Source organism: Anabrus simplex, chromosome 2, assembly GCF_040414725.1.
Source record: "Anabrus simplex isolate iqAnaSimp1 chromosome 2, ASM4041472v1, whole genome shotgun sequence".
Taxonomy (NCBI): domain Eukaryota; kingdom Metazoa; phylum Arthropoda; class Insecta; order Orthoptera; family Tettigoniidae; genus Anabrus; species Anabrus simplex.
Window position 1 is genome coordinate 340,904,473 of NC_090266.1, and position 20,573 is coordinate 340,925,045.

The following is a 20,573-nucleotide window of genomic DNA, read 5'->3' on the forward strand; positions in this document are numbered from 1 at the left end:
GCAGAGGCATTCCTGAGCCGGAGTTTACGTGCGGTAGGGTGGCCAGTTCCTTTCCGCTCCTCCATTCCCTTACCCCCCCCCAAACAGCGCGTGGCAACCCATCCAACTCCTGACCACGCCCAATGTTGCTTAACTTCGGAGATCTCACGGGATCCGGTGTTTCAACACGGCTACGGCCGTTGGCGGAGGTGACATAATTCCATTTATGGTTGTTTGTTTAATGGGCCAAACATTGAGGTCATCGGCCCCTCCATTTCCATTTGACAGGCCAGAGGTGACTCGGGAAACGGACTGAATTCGATTAAACGGCAGCAATATGAATTAAGTTTATGTAAGAATTTACTGAATTAACAAACTTGACGGGATTGGATGTTTTAGGAATGATATTCGGGGAAAGCAGGAAAGGAAAACGACATAATTCATAACGTGTCAACAACACAAGAGGCACGGATCTGTTAAGTATGGCATTAAATGACTGATGTTAGTAGATGTGTTGGTAGCGGAAATTAGCGCTTAATTATTTTAATTTGTTCTTATAGTAATTGAATTATTTTCACATTTGCCATTTCTTTACAATTCACTATTATAATGTAAACACATACGTTTTTCCCTTTCTACTTACAGATGGACATGGCCTCTACAGAAACGGCTTCAGTTCCAGTAGCAACAAACCAAAACATGGGCCTCAGTCAGTTAATAAATATGCCGAGCAATCCTCCACCGCCATTGTCGAAGGATGAGCTGATGGCCCTGTATCAAGCGGCAGTTAGCAAGGGCTCCTCCCTGGTGAGCATGCTGTCCAACTCTGTCAAAGGTTCTGAGGGATTTGAGCAGCTACAGAGTCTACTGGCGGCCGGACCTGCACAAATGGGTACTCATTCGTCCATACCAGGATATTACTACTACTTCTACCCCATCAAAGCTGTGCCGTCTAAGAATGAGGTAACTATTCTTTCACATCTACTGTAACTGCAAATGTTGAAGTGAGAACGGAGTGTAAAGAAGTGAATAGGCGAAATTATACGATAATTGCACCAAATTCTACTATCTCCAATTATGTTTTACTCCTGTGATCATACGAACGGAAAGGAAAATTGTTTGCGACGTAAAGCCCTTAGAAAAAAAAAAAAAAAAAGAGGAAAATTGTTTTCAAAATGAAGTTTTAACTATTGGATTTTACTGGTAGATTCTACGTAAACATTTCGGGAGTTTTAATGAAAATTTTGGTAGTTTCACGAGCACTTAACTCTAATAATGTATTTAAATTACAGAATGCAATAGTAATTTGAAGTTATTATGAGAAAAATATACAATTTCACTCACCCGTAATATCTTCTGTTTCTGCCCAATCTTCCTGTATATGTAGTTAGTTATTCATCAGGCGTAGTCCGACTCGTTGGCTGAACGGTCAGCATACTGGCCTTCGGTTCAGAAGGTCCCGGCCGGGTCGGGGATTTTAACCTTAATTGGTTAATTCCAATGGCACGGGGGCTGGGTGTATGTGTTGTCTTCATCATCATTTCATCCTTATCACGACGCGCAGGTCGCCTACAGGCACCTGGCGAGCCGAAACGGTCCTGGGATATCCCGGCACTAAAAGCCATACGACATTTCATTTCATCAGGCGTAGAATTTGTGCGGCAATTTTGAAGTCGCAGCAGGATGTAGATTTTGTATTTCTATGTGTGGGTCGGTGATTTCCCTTCGAATGATGCAGTCAAGCGTGAGTTTTGAGTTCAAAAAGAGGGGAGAGATTAAGTAATTCGAGCCTAAAGTGAATGTGGTGAAGTACCTAATGAGCGATGTTATCGATAAAAGTCACGAATATATTATGCACTATTTATCATTGTTATTTTATATTCCTTAAAACTGGATTAGAAGAAATTTCGGGAGATTTTTTGGTTTGTTCGGATATTCTAGTAAGTTGCAAAAAATCTGGAGATCTCTTGAAATTTCGGGACACCTGGCAACACTCACTGGATGACTGCAACGAAGCTAAAGTAATAATATTTCTTCCTTTCTTTCTGTTTACCCTCCAGGGTTGGTTTTTCCGTCAGACTCAGTGAGGGCTTCCACCCCTACCGCCTCAACGGCAGTTTCCTGGAGCGTGAGACTTTGGGTCGGGAGATACAACTGGGAAGGAGGACAAGTACCTCACCCAGGCAGTCTCACCTGCTATGCTGAACAGGGGCCTTGTAAGGGGAAGGGAAGATTGGAAGGTATAGAGAGGGAAGAGGAAGGAAACAGCCGTGGCATTAAGTTAGGTACCATCCCGGCATTTGCCTGGAGGAGACGTAGGAAACCACGGAAAACCACTTCGAGGATGGCTGAGGTGAGAATCGAACCCCCCCCCCCTGGACCCCGTTCCAGCCCTCGTACCACTTTTCAAATTTCGTGGCAGAACCGGGAATCAAACCCGGGCCTCCGGGGGGGGGGCAGCTGATCACACTAACCACTCCACCACAGGGACGGACTAAATAATAATAATAATAATAATAATAATAATAATAATAATAATAATAATAATAATAATAATAATAATAATAATTCGCCATACTGCGAGGCTATGGGATTAAGGGTAGATTATTATGATTAAAATCAATAAAAGGCATTTTTGTTGACAATTGGGCTGCGGTAAGAATTTATGGTAGGATGAGTTCTTGGTTCAAGATACTTAGAGGGAGTTAGACAAGGCTGTGACCGAGCTGTAGTCGCTTAAGTGCGGCCAGTATCCAGTATTCGGGAGTTAGTGGGTTCGAACCCCACTGCTGGCAGCCCTGAATATGGTTTTCTGTGGTTTCCCATTTTCACACCAAGACAATGCTGGGGCTGTACATTAATTAAGGCGACGGCCGCTTCCTACCCACTCCTAGCCCTTTCCTCTCCCATCGTCTCCATAAGACATATCTGTGTCGGTGCGACGTAAGGTACAAAAAGGAAAAGACAAGGCAGTTGTTCATGGATCACCTACTGAAAGGTATTAAGCGGCAGGGAGGGATGTGAACAGTGTAAGGAGGGTACTCGGAATCAGGAGATAAATGCTAGGTGATGAAGCTGTACGCATAAACCGTCTTCGGTGGTGGGGTCATGTGAGGCGAATGGAGAAGGATATGTTACGTAGGACAATAATAGACTCTGCTATGGAGGGTAAGAGAAGAGAAGGGAGTCCAGCACGACGCTTGTTAGATTCAGTTTCTAACGATTTAAAGATAAGAGGTATAGAACTAAAATAGAGCACACAAATAGTACAAATGGGGGATTGTGGCGGCGGTCAGTTAATTCACAGCTTAAAGGCATAACAGTCTATAATGAAGATGTATGCATAAATTCCTTCGACGATTAACGGTTTGCATTAACTAAAGTCATCGTAGGCAGAAATAAGTAAAACATGCTTGGCCCTAAGTATCCAAACAGTTCTGTTTGAGACCTTCGTCGCTGGCTGTATCGCCTTTTGGGTGATTCTATGTAAAATACGGCGTCAAGGTCGATATCCTACGCTTTTACTTGTTGTTCGTCGTCCGAGAAGGCTACATTGTCCTCATGGGAGTCTTGGTAGTCTCATCTAACAATGAATCAATGTGCTAATACGAAACCGGTAATGCTATGAGCAAAATGCCGTGAAACATTCATTTCCTGCTCAACCCAGACGAAAATTTGTAAATAGCTGTAGGTTTGGGTAATACGGACCGGGGATAATTAGCTACATGAGTGGAATTTTCGTGCATTTACCATATTGAGGAATAATATTGTGCTGTGGATGACGATGAATGTGATAGGTGTGGAGGAAATACTTACCAATAACAAAAGACAAAGTCACCTCCGTACAGGCCATGACGGCCCTTGGAGGAGTTGAAGGTAAAAGCTTCCACCATTGTTAACCACGGCACGTGATGGGATAGAGTGGTTAGCACTACGCCCGGTCGCCTTTGCCCCCAGGAATTAACCTGGTACTCATTTTTGGTGTAGGCTGAGTGAACCTCAGGGCCAGATGCACCTCTGGAATTGGAAAGCTCGTTTCTTAAATTTTACGACTTCCTGACGGGGATTCGAAACCACGCCCTTCCGGGCAAACCGAGCACGCCTTTACCGCCTCGGCCAGGCAGCCCCTCAGTACTTACCAATACTAATAGTAAAGGAATTCTTACATAAACGACAAGGAAAATTCGTCGGCAAAGTAGGAACAAAGTGATATTATTTTCTAATAGAGTAGTGAATGACGTACAAGAAAACAATTTTAGAGGTGGTACATATAGAAAGGTCCGCCTCTGTGGTGTAGTGGTTAGCGTGATTAGCTGCCACCCCCGGAGGTCCGGGTTCGATTCCCGGCTCTGCCACGAAATTTGAAAAGTGGTACGAGGGCTGGAACGGGGTCCACTCAGCCTCGGGAGGTCAACTGAGTAGAGGTGGGTTCGATTCCCACCTCAGCCATCCTGGAAGTGGTTTTCCGTGGTTTCCCACTTCTCCTCCAGGCAAATGCCGGGATGGTACCTAACTTAAGGCCACGGCCGCTTCCTTCCCTCTTCCTTGTCTATCCCTTCCAATCTTCCCTATCCCCCGCAAAGCCCCTGTTCAGCATAGCAGGTGAGGCCTCCTGGGCGAGGTACTGGTCATTCTCCCCAGTTGTATCCCCCGACCAAGAGTCTGAAGCTCCAGGACACTGCCCTTGAGGCAGTAGAGGTGGGATCCCTCGCTGAGTCCGAGGGAAAAACCGAACCTGGAGGGTAAACAGATGGTGATGATGATGATGACATATAGAAAGCATTCAGATTTTTCCGGCACATTGAAAAGGAAAATGACGAAGCTTTAGTTGAGCTGCCATCAAGCAGTGTTCTTCTGTACATAACATGTATACAGTATTTGTACCATGGAGTTCTTGCAAGAACGCTATCTCAGGAAGAAGGCAATGTAAATTATTAACCATTAACGCGAAAATTATTTGTATTATAAGCTAATTTCTAGTGAAAACATAAATATGAAAAGATAAATAATTTTGTTAAGTAACGTACTTGCTTCGGACGATGTGCGACGTCGTCATCTAGGATGTTAGAACTGAGGAGGAGAAATATTTATTTTCAAGTATACTTTCGGGTTATTAGTAGAATTAGGAATTTTAGGTGAAACATTTTGGTTAAAAATGTGCAAAATAGGTGCTTTCATTTAGTCGAAAAAGGCGCAAAAAAGGTGGACATTTCAAATGTAAATTTTCATACAAACATCACCAAAACCAATTTTACATCATATATAAAGATACAAAATTCACTCATGTTATCATGTATTAAAAATATGCCTAAAAGAAGTCCCAGAACACAATGTTATTAAAATCAAACTGTCAATGTTATTTTCAGTGAGGTTGCATCTTCGGTCACTAAATAAATACTCAACATAGAAAAGGAATGTTGAACGTCAACAGACACAGGTGGTGCATATTTTGTTTGCAGTCGATATTAAATGCCTGTTTGTTGCAACATCCTTAACATCAGGGTTTCTGGCTAAGCTCTGTCTTTGCAATACCCTCCAGCGCTTCATTCACATCCATCACAACAGCCCTTTTAAGAAATTTCATATAGCCTTAAAATGGTTAAACACTGCACCCCGTCTAGTAAGAAATGGGGAAGCTGGAAGAGGATGTCCTGTATTTTCAACATACAGTTGTTTCCTAGCAGAAGCCTTTTTTAGTAACCTCTTAATGCAAGATAAAATGTATTTGCATATGAATATTCATCTTTTATTGCTTCACAAACCTGATGCAATGCATGTGCAATACAGGTCACGTGCTTTAGATTTCAATACATAGGCTTCAGGTTGGCAGATGCCGATAACTCGTAAAGTACTAGCTACACTCGATCATACTGTATTCCTTCAAGCCACAGTAAAATACATGCATCATTAATACTTTGGATCACACTGGAATTGTTGGTTTAATTCAGTAAGTACATTTTCAACTCACTTGCTGTCCATTTAGTGGTGATATAAAAATGTCTAGAATATACAAACTGTTATATCTATTACTTGCATGATCTGTTGTCATTTTTCTTCATGCAGAGGCTGAAGATATGATATTCATAAGGTGTTTTCTTCTGGAACAGACTTACCAGTATATTTTTGCAAATACATTCTCATAATAGGGTTATTAAGCTTAAAATGAGGAATACCACACGCCACAAATGTCTTTGCTGTCTCAGTAAAAACAATACAAAAAAATCTTGAATTTTAAGAAGCCATTGCCTCGACAATGAATTGTTTTCGCACTGCACCCTTACTACATTGTAGTTCACATGTTTTGCGCTAGCTATATGCTGCATATGATTACATTGGTGTATTTTTTTAATCAGTTTTTATTGATATATCACAAACATTATACATCAGAATAGACCCGTCGCTCTGAATACCATCTGCATTAAACTGTTTAGCACTGTCACGTATTTTCTCGGTGTTTGTTTTCTGATTCAGCATACCTGATACCAGTGATGGGAAAATACAAGATAAAATTAATTGGGCTAAATAGTAGTTACCTGACAAATCTTCTTCTTCTTCTTCTTCTTCCTCCACCTTTTCCCACACCTGTGGGGTCGAGGGTGCGAACTGTGTAACACATGTGGATTTGGTCCTGTTTTACGACCGAATGCCCTTCCTGACGCCAACCCTATCTGAATGGATGTAATCACTAGTGCGTTTTTCTGTGGTGGTTGGTAGTGTAGTGTGCTGTCTGATTATGAAGAGGAAATTGTCGGACCAAATACAAACACCCACTCCCCGAGTCAGAATAATTAATCAGACGCGATTAAAGTCCCTCAGCCGGCCGGGAATCGAACGCAGGACCCTTTGAACCGAAGGCCTCAACTCTGACAATTCAGCCAATGAGCCGGACAGTTACCAATTACAGTTACTCAATTACAATTAAAATTTACTTTTTCAACAAGTAACCTGTAAAATTACAATTACTTTACCGACCGCTTGGCCGGCCCCGTGGTGTAGGGGTAGCGTGACTGCCTCTTACCTGGAGGCCCCGGGTTCGATTCCCGGCCAGGTCAGGGACTTTTACCTGGACCCGAGAGCTGGTTCGAGGTCCACTCAGCCTACGTGATTAGAATTGAGGGGTTATATGACGGTGAGATAGAGGCCCCGGTCTCGAAAGCCAAGAATAACGGCCGAGAGGATTCGTCGTGCTGACCACACGACACCCCGTAATCTGCAGGCCTTCGGGCTGAGCAGCGGTCGCTTGGTAGGCCAAGGCCCTTAAAGGGCTGTAGTGCCATGGGGCTGGGGGGGACGGTTTACAGACCGCTAGTATTAATGGAAATATTACTTTTTTTAGCATAATACAAAGTTTGAAAGGAAAATATATTTCTTCATTTTGTGTACGTGTTTTTTTTTCCTTTTTAAAAAACTTACGTGGCCGCCATCGCCAGGTGGGACTAGACATGATACCTTGGACCTTTCCAAAATTCGCTTTCCATCATTTTTATTTCAGTTAATGACTTTTGGCGTTTCAGATAATTTTCCATTTACTTTGCAAATAAATTAATTGGTTCTTCAGATTGTCATCTCTAAGTGTCGACGTCTTTGGGGGAAAGTACACCTCTGCGTTTACTGGAAACACGACTTACTGGGGCATTGAAGGAATAGGCTACCTGTGTTTGATCTTAACAACATAAGAATGATATCTTTGGAAGCACTGGAAAGGTAACAAATTAGCTCATCCTCAACTAGTGAAGTTACTGCTTCTGCTGTTAACAGAACTGAAAAAAAAAAAACCTTTTCGTGATAATGTATTTTCCCGTTTCTGCTTCCGCGCGATGTATATCAATTACTAGAATGTAACGATCAAAATTTGTTTCAAGAAATAAATTTGAAGTAAAAACTTTTACTTTAAAAAGTAATGATTACATGTAAAAATGACATTTAAAAAAGTAACGATTAAAAGTAAAACTGACTAAGAATGTAATCGTTACAAGTAATCCGATTACTTTTACCCAGTTACTTCCCAACTCTGCTTGATAACTGTTGCCAATGCATGCAACATGGCGTCAAAGCGCATTGTGAACAGTCACCTACGTAACACTAACAAGGCCGGCAGATACGCTGCTGATGGAGGGCGTCAAGATACTAGTTCAACAATCACAGGCCCACGCTTAAGCTCCCCACGAATGCAGAATAGGGAGCCCACGATCCTATCGGCGAACTGAGGAACCGTATAGAACCAAGCTCTATAGTAGAAACGTTCGTTTTTCTTGTTTAATTTCTTTAGGAATGAAATACGGCAAATAGCCAAAAAAAAAAAAAAGTATGAAACACGAGGGAAAAGGTGCTTGCATTGAGAAAAGGTGCAACTAAAACAGAGTTAGGGGTGTTCATTTTATGTTTCCCTTGCAAGACAAGCTAATTTGGGCATTTTAATAGAGAAAAAAATGAAGGTGCAGCACCTAAAATTGCTAGCTCTAGTTATTAGGTCGTGTCGAGTACGTATACTACATGACGAGGAGATGTTGAGTTGTTCTTCATGGCCCTTTCCCAAGTTATTGGAGTTGGCACTAGATGTGGACTTGGCTCAGTTTTACGCGTGGATGCCCTTCCTGAACCCAACCCTACGTGGAGGGATGCAATCGCTATTGCGTGTTTTCTGTGGTGGTTGGTAGTGTGTTGCGTTGTATGTGTATGAAGATGTGTGTCTTAAGACGAGCACGAACGCCCAGTCCCCGAGCCAGAGGAACTAACCATACATAGTTAAAATCCCCGGCCCGACTAGGAATCAAACCCTGAGTCGTCTGAATCAAAGACCAGTACGCTGATCATTTACCCAAGGAGAAAGGACAGAGCGCAGAACAAAACTTTCCAACCAGCCACAGGCAGTAACCATCAGATTTCGCGCCGGATATTCTCTCGATCTCTTCCGTACGTACTGGACGCATTCTACACGACCTTGTAAATAAACTGAAAGTCTAGTTCATGAAAGCTGAATATTGAATATGTGTTGTACAGAAATCTATGTGAACCACAGGATGTCATTATTATTCATACTGGAAATCACAAATCAGTATCTATAACGAGTTACAAGAGAAAAGCATATTGTATGTTGTATGTGAGAGTAACATGCGAACTTTTGCTGCTGAATGTATGCGATCATGGGACCCTCTGAACCGAAGGCCAGTAGCCTACACTGACCATTCAGCCAACGAGTCGGACATACCGTGGTATTATTTTAAAGGAAGATTAAGACGCTGTTTTTAAAATTAATCACTGGACTTTAGAAAGTTAAACATTGGATGCAAATAATTTATAAATAATACTCTCATTAAATTCCACACTTGATTCCCATTTCTGATCATGGATGCTCCTTTAATTCACATTCTAATTACTTGAAATTCTTTACAATTCAATAGCCTTACCTCCAATTGTTATCCTTTGACTCTCTTCTCCTTAACTCTTCCCATCACATTTTCCTTCGTTTTCTCTGTACTGATTTTAAATTTTCCATTCTTCCAACGTTTCATTTACCGCATCAGGTGTCCGGCTCCATAGCTAAATGGTTAGCGTGCTGGCCTTTGGTCACAGGGGTCTCGGGTTCGATTCCCGGCAGGGTCGGGAATTTTAACCATCATTGGTTAATTTCACTGGCACTGGGGCTGGGTGTATGTGTCGTCTGCAGCATCATTTCATCCTCATCACGACGCGGGTGTCAGATCGAAAGACCTGCACCTGGCGAGCCGAACATGTCCTCGGACACTCCCGGCACTAAAAGCCATACGCCATTTCATTTTCACCGCATCAGGTTGTTCTTGGATTCCTCTCTCATTCTTGTCTCAAATCACACTTTTCTTAACAGAAAATATTGTCTTCGTTCATGTACCATCATAAGTGTCTTGTGCTGTTCCATCACAATTGTAAACAGTAATAGTGACCATAGTTTCAAAAGAAGTCAATAATTCGTAGAGCATAGCTTTCAGCGTTAATATATAGTAAGAAATGAATTTGTGTACACGTGCATAATAAAAGATTCAATAATTTTACTGTGCAATCAACTTTTCCAATCACAGCTATACCTTTTTTTAACGACAGTAATTCTATTATGTTCCTGAACAAACGTCCATTGTGATACCAAGCGCGTGCCGGCCTAGCGCCCATAAAAGACGTGAATTTTAACTTAGGAGGGGCTTTGCAAATGTTAGGCCCACCTTTCTTCTGAAGTTATATATGTGGTGAAAGGGACTTAATAAAAACAAAAATCAGTGGTAGAAAAGATACAGATATTTTGCTTATTGTAGCATTAATATACATTTAATCTCCATATGCTGAAAATATCTCTGACATGAAATATCATACCACGTACAGCAGTCATAAGTGTTTTAATTGAAACATCTTTGCCTATTTCCTGAACTTGCTCTTTCCGACCGCTGTATCAGTCAGTTACTCCTCGGTCTTCTGTTCTCAAGTTACAGGGTTGGTCCCGGCTGATGTCCACCGTATCTCAAAGTATTTAATGCGACAAATATATATCCAGTACAGTAAATAAATCCTACGGGAGATACATACGACACCGTAGTGCCTAAGAAGACCATTACGAGTTAGAAAGAACGTTAAAACAAATAATAAGTAAGCAAGATAGCTTGTAGCTTTACCTAGAATCCCAACCGTGAGGATATATTTTATTTCGAATTTACCGTATTAGTTGGCCGGGAAAGAAAGGAACAGAATTAAGTAATTTGATAGATGTATATTTAACGGATATTGTAATAGGAATTGAATCATGGCTGAGAAGTGATATTATGGATGAGGACATTTTCTCACAGAACTGTATCATAGAAACAGGTGAGGAACGATAGGAGGTTTTTTTATACTGGTGAAAGAAGAATTTGAAAGGTAAGACAAGTTAAGGATGAGGAACATGAAATTCTAGGCGTAAGACTCATCTCTAAAGAAAATAGGCGACTTATGTTTTTGGGGTGCACAGACCTGGCAAGGCTGGCACTGACGCTGATGCAGAATTATTTTATAAGATAATCGGCGATGTGGGGAACGATACAGAGAGGAACGTTATTGTAGCGGATGATCTGAACTTGTCAAATGTTAACTGGGAAAGGAATGCAAATGACAGAAAGCATGACCAAGAAATGGTGAATAAGTCATTATGCGAAGGACAACTGAATCAGAAAGTGATGGAACCAACTAGAGGGAAAAATATTCTAGACGTGGTGCTGATAAAACCAGATAGGGAAAGTGAAGTTGTGGATGGTATAGGTCCTAAGTGATCATGAAGCTGTCTTTGTCAGAGTAAAAAATAAATGTGTTAGAAAGGAAAGTTGTAAAAGTAGGACTATTAGGTAATACCATATGGAAGGATAAGACGGATGAAAGATAGGGGTAATTTTGATTATAAAGATGATTTCTGGATCAGATTTTCAATATACACCAACTCAGTGAGGAACTCTGTGGAGAAATAGAGATGCATTTGTCTCTCTAAGGCACGGAGAAGAATAATTTCCTAACAATCTCGTTGTTTAGCCAATCAGATCAGCAATTGTCACAACAGAGTTTGTTGATTTTGTTACTCATTGAGAAATCTTTTGTGCTCAGCAGCCTCGTGTAACTAAAAGTGTCTGAAGCAGACCTACTCTTAATAAATAGACTCTTCGTCAAACTTACTGGAAATACTAGTCCATTTTATAGACAATCTGCTTCTTGTCACTGCCAGTGAAAGACTGCTATGACTGTACATATTGGAATGACTTATCCTTAACACTAACTTATTCTTTGAAGATTGAAGTTTCCTTATACGGTGAATATTTTAAATTTATGATATTTTATACACTTTATATGTATTTTATCTATATCATGAAGAACTTGGCATATTAACCTATTTGTTATTGTTCTGTATATTATCTAAAATTAACTTTATGTGGAATACATAACCTCTCCTGGCATTGAAAAGGACAGTGAAATGGACAAAGATTGGAAGAAGAAAAATACTTTTAGATGTGCTACCTGGAATGTACAAGGTATCTCACACAAAGACGACCAGCTGGACGACATTCTCGCAAAAAAAAGACATTTTAATTGCAGCAATTTCAGAAACAAAAAGAAAGCTTCAGGGATCAAAAGAGACAGTAAATTATTTACAGTTTTACAGTGGGGTTGACAGAGATACTAGAGCACAGGCGGGTGTACTGCTCATGGTACCCAAAAGATTAAGATCAACAATTGATAACTACACTTTTTGGAATGAAAGGATTATCCAATTAAGACTAAAACTATTCAGGGGTTATCTTACAGTTATAGGGGCATACGCTCCAGTGGAGGGCAATTCAAACGAAAGTGATGGGTTCTATAATGATCTGCAAAAGATAGTCTATAAAATTAACAAACAAGATATGTTACTACTACTGGGAGACTTCAATGCCAGAGTTGGTAATGAGAAAATTCAGAATCACATCGGAATCCACGGAGAAACAACCCGTAATAACAATGGAACGAAATTAATAGATTTCACTGTCTTCAATCAGTTAAAGATGATGAACACAATGTTCCCACACAAGGACACCGACAAGTATACGTGGTCTGCACGAAATCAGAAATCGGTTATAGATTATATAATTTGTAATGGTAAATTGGCAGATTTAGTCTTGGATACAAGAGTCTATCGAGGCCCTGAATTGGAAACTGATCACTATCTATTAGTAGCACCTATTCGTCTGAGGCCTAGATGGTATAAAAGAAACACACAAACAACACAAGAAATTAAAACTTCTTATAAGGTTAACCTATTAAGAGACCCCAGTATAAAATGGCTGTACCAGAACAGACTTAACGAACTTACACAGATGACACCAGTTAGTGACAATGTGGAAATGGAGTGGTCTAATTTGTGTTCAATTTTAAAGCAGTCTGCTTTTGAGAGTTTGGGAGTTAAGAAACAATGGCAGAGGAAAAAGGGTTTAAGAATCTGGGATGAAGAGATTGAAAAGGTTATTTCAGACAAAAGAAATGCTTATAAAATTTTTTTGTCAACTGGCAAATTAGAACATAAAATAGAGTATCACCACAAGAGAGCAATAGCAAAAAGGGAAGTGCGGAAAAAGCACAGAAAGAGTTGGGAAAACTTTGTTTCACAACTGGAGACTGATATAACAAGACCACAACCACAGACCTATAAAATACTCAAGAAAGTAAATAATGATGTAAAAGAAGACATACGCATTAATGCAATACCTCTAACGGAGTGGCTCATTTATTTTTGGAACCTTTGGAGAGGTTCAAATATTGAGCCATTTCTTCTGCCAACATCTCTTAACAAGTCTTCGGAAACCATTACACTCGAAGAACTGGAGCTAATACTCAGAAAACATAGAAATGGAAAAGCATCTGCAGAAGATTCAATAAATGCAGAATTATTCAAGTATTCCAGTGACATCTTCAAGCAAAGATTTCTCAAATTCATCAGTTTAATTTGGAATGGCAACAGACCACCAGAGAATTGGCAAAAAGCTATAGTTATTCCTCTTCATAAGAAGGACAGTGTGAAAGATTGTGGAAATTACAGAGGGATAAGTATACTCAACTCAGGTTACAAAATTTACTCAAATATTGTCAGAGAAAAATTATTCAGGTATTATGAAAATGTGATTGGAAATGAACAACATGGATTTCGAAAGGGACGCTCATGTGCTGATGCTTACTTTACCTTGAAAATCTTATTCGAAAAACGCAGGGAATTTAACTTGGAAACTCACATAGCATTTGTTGATTTTAAGAAAGCCTTTGACCTAGTTAATAGGAACAGACTTCTTAATATCTTAGCAGAAGATAATGTCCAACAACAGTTAATAGATAACATATACAACATGTACAGTGACAACCTTATTGCAATAAAGTTAGGTAATCATCAGACTGAATGGAAACCGATCAATAGAGGTGTGAGACAAGGTTGTGGACTTTCTCCTTTGTTGTTCATAATCTATATGAACAACATAATACAGGAATGGAGGCATGAAAGGCATGGATCAATCCCAGTCAGCAGATATCTCACACATCTAGATGCCATACTCTTTGCTGATGATGTTGCATTGGTAGCATCATCAGAAAATGATCTCCAGTGGTCAGTATTTAATCTCCAGAAAGTCTCTTCAAAATTCGACATGATCATTTCACCACAAAAGAGCAAAATAATGGCCTTTAAGGGGAAGGACCCTATCCCGAGTAAAATCTATTTAGATAATAAAATTTTGGAAAGAGTCAACGAATTCAATTATCTGGGATACAATTTATCTTACCAAGGGGAAATTGATATCTCTGCAAAAATAACCAAATTTACCAGAACAACAGGAATCATAAATCATATCATGAAGCCATCTCTTGTCCAAAAACACACTCGCTTACGTCTTTATAACTCTTTAGCCAGACCAACGCTTTGCTACGGCAGTGAGGCATGGACAATAAGAACTCAAGACATTTCCAGAATTACAGCACCTGAAATGACATTCATGCGCAGAACAGCAGGCTATACGAAATGGGATCGTATGATAAATGAAGATGTGCTTAAGGGACTGAATGTGAAATCAGTAATCAATTACATCTATGATTACCAAGAAAACTGGAAACGTCATGTTCAAAGGATGGAATCTGGAAGACTACCAAAGGTGATCCTACGCTATCAACCAAGAGGACAGAGATCTATAGGACGTCCAATGAAGCGATGGAAAGAAAATGCAAGACCGTAACAGGCCACATGGCCCAGTACTTGGAAGGATGATGATGATGATTATGACATAACCTCTCCTGCCCAAAGGCCAACCTCACCTTCCCGAGATGAAAAAACCTGTTCCCATCCCTGTTGACAGAGTCACGGCGGTATAACCGTTACATCCATTATGGAGGAAATGCTGTGATTTCAGCTAGTCCATTAGCTGAGAGGTGGCAGCTAGCAGGCAGGCTAGCAACCCGTCGGAAGGACATTTGATTGCTTTCAAGTCTTGCAAAAAGTAAAATGCAAGACCGTAACGGGTCACATGGCCCAATACTTGGAAGGAAGATGATGATGATGATGACGAACTAGGTTAATATAAATGAAATGGTGAATCTCTCTACTCTATCTAAAACCAGTTAATAATGAACTATTTATAGCGGATGTGATGGCTGTGTGAGACTTCTAACCAAGGCATATGGGAATCGAATCCCGACCAATGCAAGTGAGGTTTTTGAAAGTCACGTCCAGATATTTCGTATTCCACGGAAAATATTTGGGTCATCCGTAATGAAATGGCGTATGGCTTTTAGTGCCGGGAGTGTCCGAGGACAAGTTCGGCTTGCCAGGTGCAGGTCTTATGAATTGACTCCCATAGGCAACCTGCACGTCGTGATGAGGATGAAATGATGACGAGGACGACAGGGTATTAACCAATTATGGTTCAAATTTCCGACCCTGACGGGAATCATACCCGGGACCCCTGTGACCAAAGGCCAGCACTCTATAAACATTTGGCAATGGAGCCGGAATGGGTCATCAGTGATATAAGCTAGCATGCAAGCGAATGTCTAACGCCTTTCCAGCACGGCAATTATTTCGCTATGTCATGCATACGTAGACATTTGTATCCTTGGCTCTATGGTCAGTTTGGCGGCCTTCGATTCAGGAAGCCGCGCGTTCAATTCCGTGACGGACTAGAGATTGATGATGATGATGATGCTTGTTGTTTAAAGGGGCCTAACATCTAAGGTCATCGGCCCCGACTAGGGATTTTAACCACCTCTGGTTAATTCCTCTGCCTCGGGGACATGATAGACCTCTTCATTTACACACACGCTCCACCGTCAACACCGCAGCTACACATGGGAACTGGATACATCCCTCTACACAGGGTTGGCGTCAGGAAGGTCGGTGCCACACACTTTGCACCCGCGAACCCACGTCGGTGTGTGTAGGTAAAGATGACCTGCATAGACAATCTGGTGCGATCTGTCGTAGAGCAGGCAAGAAGAACTTTATATTCTTTTCCATTCTAACGTATTCTTGAAAATGAAAACCTACAACCTGTTTTCCAGTCATTGACCGGGTCAGGGATGGAATGAATGAAGCAGATATAGGCTATTAGTACGATGGGGTCGCCACTTCCAAAGTGATTTATTAATGAATGATAGATGCTATGAAATGAGATTGGAGAGTGTTGCTGGAATGAAAGATGACAGGGAAAACCGGAGTACCCGGAGAAAAACCTGTCCCGCCTCCGCTTTGTCCAGCACAAATCTCATATGGAGTGACCGGGATTTGAACCACGGTATCCAGCGGTGAGAGGCCGACGCGCTGCCGTCTGAGCCACTGAGTCTCTCTAACGTATTCTTCTTATTCTTATACTTCTGTCACATTTCCCACACCTTGGTGTAGGGCTATCGTGCCTACTCCTTACCTGGAGGACTCGGGTTCGATTCCCAACCAGGTCAAGGATTGTACCTGGATCTGAGGGCTGGTTCGTGGTCCACTCAGCCTGCGTGATTACAAGTGAGAAGCTTATTTCCAAAATATACTAAATCCCCAAAAAATCACAATTGAGGTGATGATCGAAAGCGTACGTTATTAGGAAGCCCCGTAATATGAAAGAAAAAGATATCGTCAAAACGACCCAAATCCATGTCAAACAGGGTATTGAAAATCACGTTTGACGCCAATAATTACCAAATCCCACAGAGTGAATTTACCAACACATAACGTATCCATGCAGCCAATGAGGAGCCATGACCACAACACTTGTTTAATTTAGATTGTTGTGTTCGATGATTTTGTTTGCTATTTAAGTAATCTGTGCGTTCACAGTAAATAACTAAATTTTGATCATTGTATGTCTAAATATAGTCCGTTTTCTGATGACTGCAATGAAATATCTTTCTTTCAGATGGAAGTATTTAGAGTTTCAGTGTCAAAAAGCACCAACCCCACCCCCTTTTCGTGAACATTCCTTAAACTGCAACAGTATTAACAGGAATAATTTGTACTTTTAAGTTTTAAATGTTAAAACTTTATAATAAGTCCAATCACGTAATCACCTTAATGCTAGTAAATTGCTTATTCCTTACACTAATTTTTGTTTAAAAAATCACAAACATCTTCCAAAGACCCCTACGACAAAATATTTAATGCAGTAATTTTATCTGAACCTAATAAAGTGCTCAAATGGATCTTCAGTTGAAATTTTACACTCTGAGCGGTTTTCCTATCTCCTGCAAAAACTTTACTTTTGGATTTGGTACTTTTGGAAGTAAGCTTCTCAACTGAGGAGCTATCTGACGATGAGATAGCGGCCTCGGTCTAGAATACCGAGCGGATTTATCGTGCCGACCACACGAGAGCTCATAATCTGCAGATCTTCGGGTTGAGCAACGGTTGCTTGGTAGGCCAAGACCCTTCGGGGCTGTTGCGCCATGCGTTTGGTTTGGTTTGGTTTAGTTTGGTGGGGCCGCGGGAGAAAACAGTGTCGTACATGTGGCCTTTGCCTTGTTTTCACAGCTGGATGCACTTCCTGACTCTTGTCCGTATCTGGAGGAATGTGCTGACTGTTGTGCAATGTTTTATGTGTAAATGAACAAATATATACTGTTAAGTTCATCCCAGTCCCCGTGTCAGATGAATTAATCAGAATAGACTAAAATCCCTGACGCAGCCAGTATTTGAATCCAGGACCGAGGACATCAACGTTGACCATTCAGCCAAGGATTTGGACGCCTTCTAGCCTATTACTGCACGACATTGTTGGCCGCGCAAGCGTGCTTGCTTTGAACTATTTACTGGATGATGAACAACAACAAAGTGACATCTCCGAAAACCTTTCAAAGCAGTTAGTGGGACGTAAGACCAGTAACATCATTAAGTGGCAGACCTCACCCTCTGTACCTCCTAACAGTACAATGTAAGAACACTTAAAAACGTTGGATAATATCTGCAGGAAGCATATATGCTTTATCTGAGAATATGAATACATAATACATTTTGTTCAAAATATAAAGATGATACAAAGTCATGAAATTAGCTATGAATGTGTATTTTATTGAAATATGACGAGATGGTACACGTCTTAGAATATACGAAAAATACACGATTACGTGTATAATTTGTCGAACAAACTGCAGTTCCTTTGCTCCTAAAAGTTACGAATCATAAAGGTATTATGAAATTTCAGTAAAATTTACGGTGGTTTATCGAATAATATCCACTTACATATAAAACTTATACCTAATATTTTGTTCAAATACTCCTGCAGAAAATTTTTCGGCAATATGACATTCTCCCTTTTCGTTTGAGATCGGAATCCAGCTCTGTTAAGGGATCATATCTCACTATAATCATCAACCAAGCCGGCTGCTGTTCGAATCCTGGTCAATACATTGAGATTTTCAAAGTGGAAAGTCACGTCCCTGTAGTTTGGATTTCATTTAAGACTGTAGCTCCCATTTTCTTGTTATCAAAGATTTACAGTCACGTAGGACTTCAAGCTAGGTTGCTTTTACTCTGAACTCTAGCTGCTATTAATCTGTATTTCATTATTTGACTTCTAATGATTACTTTCTCATTAAGATTGCTGTTCATTGAGCTAAAGAGACAATTTTATATCCACTGAAGTAGGTCTGTAAGGTAAAGTTTTTCTCTTGCATTTGCTGTGTCTAATTCAATGTTGTATCTCTCTGTATCAGCACACCAAAGAAGAGGCTGACAAGAAACCGGAAGACATGAAAATGGACCCGACTGCGATGATGGTGATGGAGAACGAGGAGAAAGCCGTGGAGCCACTCTTCATGGCGATGGCTGGCTTCATAGGAATGGCTGTAATGTTCATTGTGTCTATACTCTTCTTCCCCAAGTTTGGATCTCTTCGGTCTCGAGGAATATCGGCCCTAAAGAACGCTCCAGATGAAGTAATGAGTTTTACGAAACTCATTTTTGAGGCAATAGATGGAAAAGATTGCAGCGAAAGGATATCCTGTGAAGTTGGTCGTGCTGTTAGAAGGATGAAGCTGGATGACAGACCCATCAGGTAAAGTTCTCACTTCACTTTCGGGGTTAATAAGACCGCGGTTTGCCTAGAATATTTACAAGAACGCTTATTCTAAGTTATTTTTGAATGCATACCCTAGAAATTGTTCATCTTAGCTATGTGTTTCATCACATTAACTCACGCCGGTTTTCGATTAATCTGTGTAGGTAAGATGGAAGTTAATAGCCGTGATTTTAATTAAGCATGGAAGGCATTCTTCAGGGCTCCTGACGATGGTTATCGCCTGAATGCAGGCTTACAGCTGCACTATCGTGTTATTTGTTCTTAATGTTGTAACCAAGATAGAATTGGCTGTACCGATAATGGAACGCCATTCCAGAACGCTCATAACAGCTCTCTGAATGCGAAGTATTTTAGAGAATATCTCTTAAGAGTACGGTACATCTCGCTAGATCTCCTTATTTTTCTATTTATATCAGTACGTTGTTGTTGTTGCTTGGTCAGTAGCCCCATTGTACAAGAAAAACATGAAGCGGATAATTATAGGCCAGTCAGCTTGACATGTGTTGTTTATAAGCTCTGGGAAAGCATTCTTTCTGATTATATTAGACACGTTTGCGAAATTACTAACTAGTTTGATAGAACTCAGTTCGGGTTTAGGAAAGGTTGTTCCCGCGAGGCTCACCTTGTAGGATTCCAGCAAGATATGGCAGATATTAGATTCATGAGGTCAAATGGACTGTATCGCTATGAGGCTTTTGATAGGGCAGATCATGGGAGATAAATGATAAAAATGTGAGCCATTTTACTAGAAAAAAGATTGATAGTACATAGAACTCAGAGAATTGGAGTAGGTGAAGTGCCGTCTGAACCTGTAATGATTAAGAAGGTGATCCCTTAGGACAGTATTATTGGACATTTATGTTTTCTTATACAGATAAATGATATGCATAAAGAAGTGGAATAGCAGATAAGGCTATTTGCAGATAATGTTATACTGTATAGAGTTATACATTAGTTACAGGATTGTGAGCGACTGCAGGAGGACCTAGACAACATTATGAGATGGAGAGCGGAAAGTGGTATGATGGTGAACGGGATGAAAAGTTACGTTGTAAGTTTCACTAAGGGAAAAGTCTCCTCAGTGTTGACAGGGCGATAGTACGTCATGGCGATCACTGTAAGTACATGGGTGTTAATATAAGGAATTATCTACATTGGGGTAATCATATTAACGAGCTTGTAAATAAAGGTTACTCATCACAAGGTTATGAAAGTATTAATGGGTTGTGGAAAGGATGTAAAGGAGACGGCGTGTAAGTCTCTGATAAGACCACAGTTAGAGTACTGGTACGGTTCCAGTGTATGGGACCCCTCACCAGGACTAGATGATACAAGAACTGGACAAGATCCAAAGGAAAGCAGCATGATCTGTTCTGCGTGATTTCCACAAAGGAGAATATGTTACGAAAATGCTGCAAACTTTGAGTTAGGAAGACTTTGGAGTAAGGAGGCGAGATTGTCGACTAAGTGGTACGTTCCGATCTGTCAGTGGAGAGATGGCGTGGAATGACTTTAGTAGACGAATAAACTTGAGCGGAG

General features: G+C 40.6%; 1 protein-coding gene across 1 annotated transcript in view; it reads left to right on the top strand.

The window, feature by feature from the left end:
* LOC136862815 (uncharacterized) overlaps positions 1 to 20,573 on the top strand; it is a 107,304-nt gene that overhangs the window by 75,703 nt on the left and 11,028 nt on the right. The window contains exons 3-4 of the mRNA XM_067139077.2: positions 625 to 942; positions 18,670 to 19,010. Coding sequence (XP_066995178.2) covers positions 625 to 942; positions 18,670 to 19,010 — 659 coding nt within the window. The remainder of the gene's footprint in view (positions 1 to 624; positions 943 to 18,669; positions 19,011 to 20,573) is intronic.